This window comes from Chaetura pelagica, unplaced genomic scaffold (assembly GCF_000747805.2).
Source record: "Chaetura pelagica isolate M959 unplaced genomic scaffold, ChaPel_1.0 scaffold76, whole genome shotgun sequence".
Classification (NCBI taxonomy): domain Eukaryota; kingdom Metazoa; phylum Chordata; class Aves; order Apodiformes; family Apodidae; genus Chaetura; species Chaetura pelagica.
In genome coordinates, this window is record NW_009970723.1 from 8,577,756 (window position 1) to 8,590,376 (window position 12,621).

Here is a 12,621-nt window from a genome sequence, read left to right on the forward strand (position 1 = left end):
TTGGACATGATTCTGGGCAACCAGCTCTAGGAGGCCCTGCTTAAGCAGGGACTTGGACCGGATGAGCTCCAGAAGTCCCTACCAAGCTTAAATGTTCTGTGATTCTGTAATTAATATATGTATAAATGGTGATAAAATGTGTAACAGCTGAAGTGAAGAATGTCTGTAATCTGGTTTGAAAGCTTCAGCTGTAGCCTTTCTTCATAGGATACCATGTAGGTAAATACATGCTTTAGCTTTAGAGGGTAACATGTAGGTGAAGATACAATTCAGCTTTAGAGATTTCCTTCTGAAACTTATTAGCTGACATTTGGCTATAATAATAAAGTCAGAATTTAACCGAGACAAATACAGACAAATGGCATATTCATAAGAATATTGAAGAAGCCTCTAGATGGCTGAATATTTTATGTATATTGAAAACACCTCTGGAGTAGTGACTGAAATGAGAGAATGACAGAGTAGACCTGAAATAAAGGTTTACAGATGTATTTTCTCAGTTTACAGATTTATTGCAGAGGATGACCAGTACTGGAGAGCTACTTTTTCAGAGTTTTACCCTAATATTTTAATGTGCAGTTCTAAGTTTATTTTAGGATTTAGGACATCCATTTTTATAGTAGTCAAGTTCCAATCATTATTGCAGTGTCAGAACAGTTCCCAAGTGTTTGTTGAGTCTGTCTTCTTGAAACAAAGAGTATTTTTATTCCCCTTCTACAAGTGGGAAATGAAGGCAATGAATGATTTAATATCAGGAGTATTTGTTTATTTGGGTATACATCTAGATCCTGGTTTCTCATTTTTCCCACATGTTTTTTTCCCACTCTATCTGGCTTTATACACAGCTTCACTTTAAAAGCATTGACTTCAGCTGCAGCTGAAATGCTCAGTGCTTCTGCAAGTCAGATCCAGAGATCTCAACAGAAGCACCAGAAAATTATAAGTATGTAAATAATGGCCAAATGTGAAAAAACATTGAAGGAACTTGTTGAGGAACTTGTCCACTACCTCTTAAGGATCCTATGATGTCATATATGGAATCACTCCAGTTAGCTCTGTATGCAGCAGTGGTACAAGGAGCCTCTGGAAGGGAAGTAATTGCTTTAAATAGTCATGAAACCATCTGTGGCTTTCTGAGAGGAAAGAAGTTGTAACTCTCTATAGCACTGTAAATGCCAGAGGAAATTTGTAATTATTTTTTTTATATTTCTCCCTCCCCCACCCCCCATTTTTAATCTCCACAAGGCATAACTGTTCCTAAATGGAGGACACCAAAGTGTTACATCTAGTGGGGAGTATTTTTCTTTTTCTCTGTGTAATTTGTATAAAGTTATTTTTTTGGTTGGTTGGTTGTTTTTTTTTTAGTTCTCTTTCATTTACAAATGAAAAATGAGTGCCTGATAAAGGCACTGAAATGAAGTGTGGTATAACAGCATTAACTACTGTAATGTCAAAGCATGGCAATGACCTAAATGGAGCTGTCACAGTATAGCTTTCCAGACATACAGAATAGTAAGAGTCAGATATTTGGATTAATACAAAAGCACTTGATGTAATTTATCAAAAGTTTGATTTAAAAATAGTAAATATGTCCATTTTGAGACTCTGCTGGAATTGGTAGTGAAAGTATTCTTTTTATAATTCTATAATAGTGATAGTAACTTATGGAGTTAAGTTGTTAACACTTTGTTTCTGTTTTCACAGTGCACATACTGGGTGGCAGGATTACCAGCCTGGTGTGCCCCGGATTCCCACTGCTTGCATCTCTGTGGAAGATGCTGAAATGATGTCACGGATGTCTTCCCGAGGCAACAAGATCGTTGTGCACCTGAAGATGGGAGCTAAGACCTATCCAGACTCTCTTTCCTTTAACACTGTGGCAGAGATAGTTGGAAGCAAATACCCGGAGCAGGTGAGTGAGAATATACAAAAAGACTCCTTATTTTATTCTTTAAAAATATGAAGAAACAAACCCAAAGAGCATCCCCTTTCTAATAAATACTTCAAATGAGTAACTCTTCTTCACTTATTCTTCTACATTTTGGGTGTCTCTCAGCTTTTCAGTCTTTTTCAGGTAGCAGGTTTGAAATCATGAGGCTCAATTCTAACATACTAGGATCAGCTTTAGAAAACTTTATGAATTACTGTGTTCTAAGAACAGGAAATTCAGATAAACTGTACAAAATTTAACCTCTTCCTTTTTGGTTCCCTGGCATAAATCTCACTTTAAATAATACCATCTGCATAGGCTTAGAAAGAATTGTGTATGTAAGCAGAACTGAAACCCTAGCACTGCAATGAATACAATTATTGTTTTAAATAACAAGTAATAAGTTAAAGTTGGCATAATTATTTGTGTTTGGGGCTTGCTTATTGTTCTATTAATAATTCTCAAGTGGTTTCTTGATCAGGTAAATAATCCAGGTTCTGCTGTCCAGAAACAAAATTGTTGGCTGAGTTTTTCCTCAAATATGTAAGTGAATGCAGGATATCAGTTTAACTTTTTGAAGATGTTTTTTCTTGTGCAAATCATTGCTGCATTTAGCAGGAGTTGGGTGTGTGTTAGTTCAGAACAATAAATCATCTACACTAAAAAGCATCTGCAGATTCTGTTAGAACACTAGTTAATCCTAAATGGTTGGCTTCCATTTTAAGACTTTTCTTCTTTCTCTTCTCTTCCAACTTCTTAGCCAAAAATCCTACAGACTGAATTTGTGGTGCTGAAGGATTTGTACCTGGTATGAGGTCTTCTATGTCACCTTACAACATGAGATGAATTTTCTGGCAGTATGATTTATTGTGAAAGTGCTGTTGCAGCCTCACTGACAGCACTAGAAATTGCTGCCGAGCACATCTGCTGAGCCATGATTCTTTTTTAAACATTGTAGTTTTCTGCCTTCAATGAATGCAAGTGCCTTAAAACCAGAAATCTTAAACGATTTTACCTGTTCTGAGATGGTAGTTCTGTAGCTCTGGCTTGGAGAGATCCTCAGTGTTAGCATGAATCTGTTATTTCAGAAGCTTGATAACTGGTCAGGGAAAAAGTAATTTTCCTCATTATTGTTTGGTTTATATACCATCATCTATGAGCCTAGCACTGTATATACCAAGTAAACACTGTATATACCACACTGTATATATATATAAAAACAATGTCCCACTTCAAATTGAGATACAGTGAATATAATTTTATGTCATCTGAATTAATAGCTATGCTTCTAACCAGCTAATAGGCTATGTCTTCTGAATTATAATTGGTGTTTTTCAAAATTTGACATTTCAACTCAGGTTATGAAGCATCCAAATGTAACCTTCAAATATGTGTTAATGTGCTTGCCTGAACTTGATTTTCTCTTTGCTGTCCTACTCTGTTTCTTTAAGTAATTAAATGGATTGGGATCTGTTGCGAGCGGATGCCAGGGGGGCTGTCAACTGTCAGGATGTTTTTGGGACTTCTCCCCCCAATTTGGAGGGGTTGTTGAATAAAGCTGTGGACTCACAAGTGGCACTCACCTCTCACAGACGAACGGCCACTGCGGGACCGTATTTGAGAGTGGTAGTTAGATACACCCCCACCGTGCTCAGAATACACCCCACATCCACACTCATGCCCATGCAAGAAGCATCTGAGCAGACCTCAGTCCCACCTGCTAAACTCACCGCCTTTTTATGTCCCCATGACCTCCCTGTCCAGCCAATGTCACTGTCCAGAGCCAATTGGCATCCATGAGCCCCAAGTCAGGGCAGTAACTAGCAGGGGCAATGCATAACTTGTTGCCCATCCTTCCTGCCTTGTATCACACCTGTTGTTTTGCTTTCGTTTGTCCTTGAGCAGCAGGCCTGGTTTTGATCCATTAGGTGGGTATAATCAGCAGAAGGGCTTTGCTGACTTAAAAGACATTTTGTTTAGACTTATGTAGGGAAGAAGAAGAACCATTTCCCACAGGATCTCTTCACTTCTTCCACTAAGAAGCTCAGTTTTTTTGAAACTCTGGGTAAAAGACTTATTTACAAGCCCCCTGCTGATGTAAGTAGGAGTGGTAGTGGCGACACTTTGAAAATGTAACCAAGAAACAGAAAAATAAAACAAGTGAATGTTTAGGTTTTTTAGTACTCAGTTCCTCTTGTAGCCTTAATGGTTGCTTCACCACACTCATTCCACTGTGTTACTCTGGTAAAAATAGGAACCATCTAGGTATTTAGGCAATAAAATATGTTGCAGACCCAAACCCTTACAATGTCTTTTGTGCCAAAGTGTTTTAAAATGCAGTACAAATCCAGGGGAATAGAAAGGTGCCATTTCCACAGGCCAGAATTGCAGTTTAAGTTCTGAACTAAAACAAAAGTGAGTCTGGACCTCTGAACTCTGGGTGAAAAATCAGCAGTGGGTGGTATCACTTGTACAAAGATCTAAAGCACAGCACTTTTAATTTAGACTGAAGTATGTGAAATATAAGTGGCCACAGGTATTGCAGTAAATTATAACTTTAAAAACCAGAACTTATCTGAAAATTAGGATACTGATGAACTCTGGTGAGAAGAGATAAGTTCTAGATGTAACCACATATTAAGTATTTTTGTGTTCATTTATATAATGACCAAAATTTAATATACTGCTTGATTCATAAATAACTCATCAATTTATCCTGTGAGATTTTAGCATGTTTATTCAAAATAATCAATAAGAATTGAAATAATATTTGTCTGAAAAAATTGTTACAAGCAATGTTGTATATTATTATTAAAATCCTTTGAAGGATTTTAATCCAACAAAATCTGTTGTGGGTTTTTTGTTTGTTCGGGTTTTGGTCTTGTTTGTTTTTTTTTGTTTGTTTGTTGTTGTTGCTTTCTTGGGTTATTTGTTGTTTGTTTTATTTGGCCACTCTTGTAGTGTGTCCAGTTCAGTTCTTCTTTCTAAAGTAATTTTCCCAAGTGTTTTTTGTGGATTCTTGCAGTGGAAAAAAGTAAAACTAGAAAAATATTAAGGAAAACAGAAATAAAAGCATTAATTAAATACCTCTGACATTTTTCTAAAAGTTTGCTGTATCTTGAAGTCTTGTAATACATGCCTTGTTTTGCTGTTGCAAGAGATGTTTGATATGATCATATTTCCAACCCAAGCCATCCTATGATAATTGATACTCTGAATTGTCAAACCTGCAAACCTTTGTTTGGGTACCTGTGCTTGACTTCAACATATCTACGCCGCTGTAAAAACGTAAAGCAGTAAAAGAAATGTAATCACTGCTTTGTGAAGCATCAAGCTCTCAGGGATGCATTCATCTTCAGAAGCAATGATGTGACATGGGCTCAGATGTCCCGTTGCTTTTTGGGGCAGCTCTGCACCCAAGGCACATGTACTTTTCAGAAGTTACTCACTGACTCCTCAGGTTTCAATTCTAGTTTATCTTTTCTATTTGGCCAGCCGGAAGTAGGAGGCAAATCATTTAGCATCAATTGCTCCAACTAAGAAAAATGTGCTTTGAAACCTACTCAAAGTTGCAACAGGAAAGCTGGGGGGGGGCTTCCTCCTTTCAAAGCTTCTGAAAATTTATTTCACCAGAGAGGGCAGTGATAGGACAAGGGGGATTAGTTTTAAACTGAAAGAGGGGAGATTTAGGTTAGACATCAGGAAGAAATTCTTCACCATGAGGGTAGGAAGGCACCAGAACAGGTTGCCCAGGGAGGCTGTGGAAGCCCCCTCCCTGGAGGCATTCAAGGCCAGGCTGGATGAGGCTTTGTGCAGCCTGGTCTAGTGGGAGGTGTCCTTGCTTATAGCAGGTAGGTTGGAATCTGATGATCTTTAAGGTCCCGTCCAACCTTAACCTTTCTATGATTCTAAGTTTTCAGGTGGTATAGAAAACTTCTGAACAGAAAAAGGAGATGGATTTTGTCATGCTGCCAGTCTCTCACAATGTCTCTGGTCTGTTTATCTTTGTATTATGCTTTTTAAGTCAGGGCAGGGCTGCTCTCCCCAGACAGGACCCTTGCTAATGTCAGAGCTAGCATGACTGTGCATATTCTGAGCAGAGACATCTACTATCCTGACAGTCCTGAGGTCCTCGTTTAGTGCCTGCTGAGGCCTGAATGCCTGTAGGCGCACAGAGGATGTGAGCCTATAAGATAATGAATTCAAGATCCAGCTTTTCTTCATATAGATGGAACAGAAGCAGTGGGATCAAACATGCTCTGACTTGATGCCCTGGCAGCCTTTCTGAGCTTGGAATTCCAGTCTCACGGTGCTTAGGACAACTGTGAGAGTAGAAAACCTGTGGGTTGTGGGACTTAACATACTTAAGCCTGTGTAAGTGCTGACAGTTGAGTTTGTGAAATGGAGAAGGTATGGTAGCAGAACCTGCTGAGGTCCAGGCAATTGCAGGTTAAAGACATTTGCAGTCCGTTGCTGACTTTGGTCTTGGAGAAGGAGTTTTTGAAGCAGCACACTCTTGAACCTGGGACCATGCTGTTAGCATCCTTCTGTACTGTATTGTGTATTGGTGAGATGTTTTATTTAAACTATGTAAGTTGACACTGGAGACTGACTGAGAAATTTACAAGTTAACTAATGTGCTTTTCATTTGAAATTCAGGTAGAGCTGGCAGTAAAACATGTTTGTCTCCTCATTTTAATACAGATGTAACATGATTGCTCTTGAAGTGCAGAAGCAACCGTTCCCATCTCTGGGGAAATGCTATAAATAGTGGCTATTTCTTGTTAGTCTGGCTTCAATGTACCTAATATGTCAAACACTGAACCACAAAATACTTGATTAACTGAAAAGGTATCGAAGTGGATGAAGATATAACTCTCCTGTAATGCTGACTTTCAGTGTCTTTCCATACTGTGTAGTTCTTGGTGTGCAGTGCTGTTTTACTGATCTTAGAGTTGCTGAGAGATAGGAGAACTGTTGCTCAAGTGCTCTACAAAGTACATAAATTTAATGGTTGCTCATTATTCTGTGATGTAGCATAAATCCTGTGGAGCAGAAACAGAGGAGCTCATAAGTGGCTTTTTTGGAATTCTAAAGAGCTGTTCCAGGAATTCACTCTACCCAGATTTTTTTTGCCTCCTGTTTTTATGGAGTGCCGTATCTACATAATGTACCATTTGAAAAGTTACTCTATTTTGAACAGCACAGGCATAAAAGACCATTGAAGAATGTGCTGTAGGTCTGAGCCAAGTTTGAACAGTACTTTGAATCTAGCAGTCCTAGGAATGACCTGAGAAACAGAGATGCTAAGGTAGCAGATTATGAAATTCTTTACCAATCCATGATTGGTGTAATAGAACCTGCTCTAGAAAGGAAATAGCAGCTTATTTTCTTATTCTTCTTCCTTTCCCCATTAAAAAAAATACAAAAAAAAACAGCCCACTCACAGAATTTGTGATACTGGGCAAAGCTCCAGGGAACAAGAGAACATGAAAATTGTCCAGACTTCTGAGCCTGTTAGGCATTCATGCACATAAGGGAAGAAATCATTTGTAGACAAAAAAACCCCAAAACTCCAAACGCAGGGGGGAAAAAAAAAAAAAAAGAAAAAGGAAAAAAAGAAAAAAAAGAGCAGCCTTCTCTGAAGACGTGTAATACTCTGTACAATGTTGTTTTATGGCCTGGCATCCGTTCTACATATGTTAACAAAATGTCTGTCCATTAGCCCTTTGATGTGGCTTCCAGATATCCTTATCCTCAAACGAAATCATGCATACAATAGAGCTTTGAGTAGAAATGTTTTAAGAGCCTGGTGCCATCACATTATGGCTCCATTATCACATTTTCTCCATGTGGATTGTTGTGCTATTCATTCAAAAATGTTGAAGGGTTTGTAAGTGCACTTGTGTGAGTCTCTTTTCTGTGACTGTAAGTTGATGCTCTTCGCTACTAGAATTTAAAAGAATTTGGAAGAATTTAAGAGATAATTATGAATATAATTTGAAAGTGCCAGCCCATTACTTCATGATAGTGGACTGATGGGAAAGAAGAAAGACAAATGGTGAAAAAGGAACAAAAGAAAGGGTGAAGAAAGAACATTGGCATTGTTAGGAAATGTTTTATTTTCTTTGAAGTTTTTGTATTAATAGTTGCTGAAAGAAGTAGTACTCAGTGTGTGTTCATTTTATTAGTAACAGGACTTTGAACTATTAATCAAGGAGTATTTTTTTATATTGTGCCTTGTGGGAGTGTCAGTATTGCCATCATTTGTTCTTAAGCAGAGGTCTGGTGATGAAAACAGTCAAGTTAATATGAAACTGATATGGAGGAAAATGTCTTACTGTAACTTGACTGACAGCCTACCAAATTTTAAGTGTAAAGTGCATGATAAATTTTGTCATATAGAGCTTAGCAAATCTAAAACTTGAATTGTCCATTTAAAACCCAAGAGCTGACTGAAAGCATTTAATTCTGGTGGGGAGAATTCAGCAATAGTTTGCCTTCTGACTGAATGACCAATATATCCTAAAGTAGGCATGTTTTTTTGGAGGCCTCTGTGTCTGAAATAAAACAAATACCTTGTATAAGGGGTTAGTACGTATGTGATTGATTTCATTAAGGGACAACAGTTAAAAAGCATTGTACTACGTAGGGCGTATGTCTGAAATTTTGGTGGAAGGAGTGAATTTGTGTATGTAGAAGAAAGATTCAAAACAGCTTACATCTTCTTAAAAATGATTGTCCTGATATAATTTTGCAGGAAGGCATCAGGTGAGGTTCACCAGTGTAATGTGACCTTTGTAATGTTCAGATGTTTTAAAAATGACTATACCATATCTATAAATGGGCAGCTGAGAGTCAGGGAGAGGACTGGGATGGTAGCCAGCTGTGCTGATCTTGGAGACACCTGAAGTCACTCTGTCTCTCAGCTTGGCAGTACCAGAGCAGAACCAAGAGATGTGCTCCACTGGATACAAACAAACCACCAGGACCTCCTCTAGCAAGCTGAGAAACAGTGGCTGTCAGTGCATATGAGTTATTGTAATACAAAGGAAAAATGGATTAGCTTTAGTTGCCATCAGCAACTAACCTCCAGAGGGAACAGGAATTTGTTAGTGTGTACTAACTCAACTTGCTGGTGATATCCTAGGTTACAATAGCATCAGAGTGACAGTGACAAGGGATGAGGACATCTAGATGGTCTTCCTCAATAGAGTCTAGGGAGTTCGGAGGGTTTGAGTGCTGCTCTCACCCTGCTATACATGTTCCATTTGGATTCTCTTAATGTGAGCTCAGACCGTGTGCTCTCTGCTTTTCACCTGAGCATACATACCAGCATGTACATGTCATCTGGCTGCCTCGTCCACCCTCCTTCTCTTTTTGAATGCAGCCTAGTATCAATGCAAAGCTACTTGCTAGACCTTTGCTCTGTGCGCTGCTCTTTGGAGCATTTATGTACTTCTTAAACTGCAGCCAACTAAAACTGTGAGACCAGACGTTAAAAAACAAACAACATTTAGGGTTCTTGTTTTATTGGCCAGCAACTTTGTCTGAACACACAGTTTTGTAGTCCTTTCAATGATATGAGTATAAGCAGATACACTGTCATGTATTTTCTTCCCACCCATTCCTTTGTCTTCATTCCCACACATCAGTTTAAAGAATTACTGTGGGTTTTTATTTCAGTAATAATTTACAAGTGCACATAGGCTTTACAGAATTATTGTGAAAGCTTTTTTTAATCCACATTGAAAAAGTTATCTTCTAAAATTACACTGGATCCTTTTTGCATTCTAATGCACAAGAGTATCTAAAGGCTAGTTCTGGGTTTGGCAGATGTGATACTTGCCTGAGGCATGAAGAAAGAAAACACAATATTGAAGAGGAAGAAGGAAATAAACTGTTGTACATTTAATTATGAAAAAGTAGGTGCCAGAAATGCTGGTGCCAAGTGTCTAAAAAAACCTATTCACTACAGAAGTAGGCAAATAGCTGTAGTTATGCAATCATGGAATGGTTTAGGTTGGAAGGGGCCTTAAAGATCATGTAGTTGCAACCCCCCTGCATGGACAGGGACACTTGCCCCTGGACTAGGTTGCTCCATGCCCTTGAACACTTGCAGGGAGGGGGCAGCCACAGTTTCTCTGGGCAGCCTGTTCTGGTCTCTCACCACCCTCACAATAAAGAATTTCTTCCTAATGTCTAGTGTAAATTTACCCTCTTCCAGTTTGAAACCACTTACATGCCCTTGTAAAAAGCCCCTCCCCAGTTTTCCTGTAGCCCCCTTCAGGTACTGGAAGGCTGCCATAGGGTCTCCCCAGAGCCTTCTCTTCTCCAGGCTGAACAACCCCAACTCTCTCAGGTCATTTTCATAAGAGAGGTGCTCCAGCTCATCTGTGTTTCTATTTGTTAGATGCAGGCCATATGATTAACCTTGTACAATGGAAGAAGGACTACCAAGATAATTCTTGTCTTAGTGAGTCTACAGTCCAGAAGATGAGTGCAGTGTTAAAAACTGCATCTTTCATGCAAGTCTAGTGGAAAACTGCATGTCTAAGAGTGTGTGGGTTGGATGGAGAGGGCTGTTTGACGCAGATTCAGAGGTTCCCACACACAGGGCCAGTGTGGAGGAAGATCTGACAGTGAGGCTTTAGATGGTGGACAGAGCTAATGTTGTTAAATGTTAGAGTGGAGGGGAAATGCGAAAAGCAGTGAAATCTCAAATTATCTGGTTGGAGATGAGGTGAAAGGGGGAGAGAACTTGGTCTGCACAGTCACACTGACATTCTGATGTAAAGGTGTTGATGCTAAGAAATGTGTGATTGCTGCAGCTGAGAATGACTCAAGGTTGTAGCAGACTATCTAGCAGAGCTTGTAGTTTTGGTGGGCAGAGAGACAGTATTCTTGAGAAACACTAGTCCAACTGCAGAATTCTGAATAGACTTGTTAGGGTTTCACACATCACATTGCTGCTTTATGAGAAAAAGGTGTAGGGAGAGATGATGAAAACAATCAGCTGATCACAGTTGGTGTGGTCTTTAAGAGAATTAGTCTCAAGACCTTGGTTTGCTTTGTTAGTACGTGCTTCAAAGCATTGATACAATCCATTCTTCGTTTTTTAAATTTCAACGTTACTAGTTTCTAATGCCGTTTCATCAGCCTAGAAGGAGTCCTCTAAGCTTTCGAGACCTTAAAGGCCTTGCACTTTGCCACTATAGCTTTATTGTAAATATAGTCACAATGATGAAAAAGTATTTATTATGGTTTGGCAAAGCAAAATACACTGTAAGGCACATTATACCAGTACAATTTTTCCAAATTAATAAAATGTTAAAGGCCTTGTCAGGCTGGCAGGCATAAATCTTATTTACATATAAGAATGAGTTTTCTTTATAGCATTTCTCAACTATTATCAGTACATATGCCAACAATATATCATGATGTAATATGTAATTTACCTAGAATTTCATTGCTCACAAACATAATTCTTATTCGTTGTAACAGGTAAATGGAAATTTTGAACAAATTCAATATTCACATGGTTGCCTTTATTCAATAGCACTTGTCAGAAAAGCAAACTAGTTTGTGTTTAGGAAGGAGATCTCATTTCTCCTTTATTGAAGTTGAAAAAAAAAAAAGGCACATTACAGCATCTTTAACAGAAAATGTATTTTATGCTACAGTTTCTGTAGGTTTGCTTTTTTACACACGCTGAAAAGTATGTTCCTCAGAATCTGCATTTGCTTTACCCACTAATGTTTATTGTCTTGTTTATTCCATAGACTGCTTTACAAATTTAAACAAAAATAAACTGTGTATTATTCTAATAGTTGCATAGTCTCTTGACATCTGATTTCTATCACAGTGTTCAAATTTACACCCATCATTGTGAAATACTAGTCTCAAGAACAGCGTATAATGTCCTGGTATAAATTACTCAGAAAAAAATCCCTGATCATGTAAAGGGTGGAGAGGGGAATAATACCATGATGTAAGATGAAATAGTCTGTAAACTATACTGCTTTAGAAGTTGCACCAAATGGGTGTTTTTCATGGAGTGCATATGAGCAAAGAGAAGCAGAATTTTCCTTTTATATATTTCAGCTCAGCAGGGAAGAATATTACTGCTGTCTCAGTACTTCTGTATCATGTAAAATTCTGGGCTTTATTTTTGAATTGTGTATCTGATCCAATGACCATTGTGCTTAGTTTCTATTTGCGGTGATGTCAACTGGATAAAAATTTTTCTCATCATCTTTTTGTGCCATATACAATGGGCTGCTTGTGGGAGAAGGCATTTAATGAAATAATATTCCTTCACTCTAATGAAATTTGTTGCTGTAAGATCTATATCTATATCATCTGGATCTGTAGCTACAGCTACATTTATTATCTATATGATAGTTTTAGGTCACCTGCTTCCCTTCTTCTGTGGCGTGCTGCTTGGCAGATCAGAACACATTTTACTATTCCAAATGGGAAATGCCTGTCATCCAGCTTCTTGCCAGGAAAATGAATACTGAGCTCTAAAATGTCATGTCACTCCCTCCTCTTCTTTCCTCTTTCGAATAATCAGGAAAAGGACCTGAGATCACGTTATTCTTTGTGAAAGAAAGGAAAAACAAGATGTTGAACTGTTGACAAGTGTGTTCCTCTCTGTCTTGTCTTACAAGCAGATACTACAGCTTGTG

The 12,621-nt window shown here is 38.4% G+C and overlaps 1 protein-coding gene across 1 annotated transcript in view; it reads left to right on the forward strand.

The window, feature by feature from the left end:
• The window catches only part of CPQ (carboxypeptidase Q), a 131,007-nt gene that overhangs the window by 30,214 nt on the left and 88,172 nt on the right, over positions 1-12,621 (forward strand). Inside the window, exon 3 of the mRNA XM_010006442.1 lies at positions 1,705-1,912. Coding sequence (XP_010004744.1) covers positions 1,705-1,912 — 208 coding nt within the window. The remainder of the gene's footprint in view (positions 1-1,704; positions 1,913-12,621) is intronic.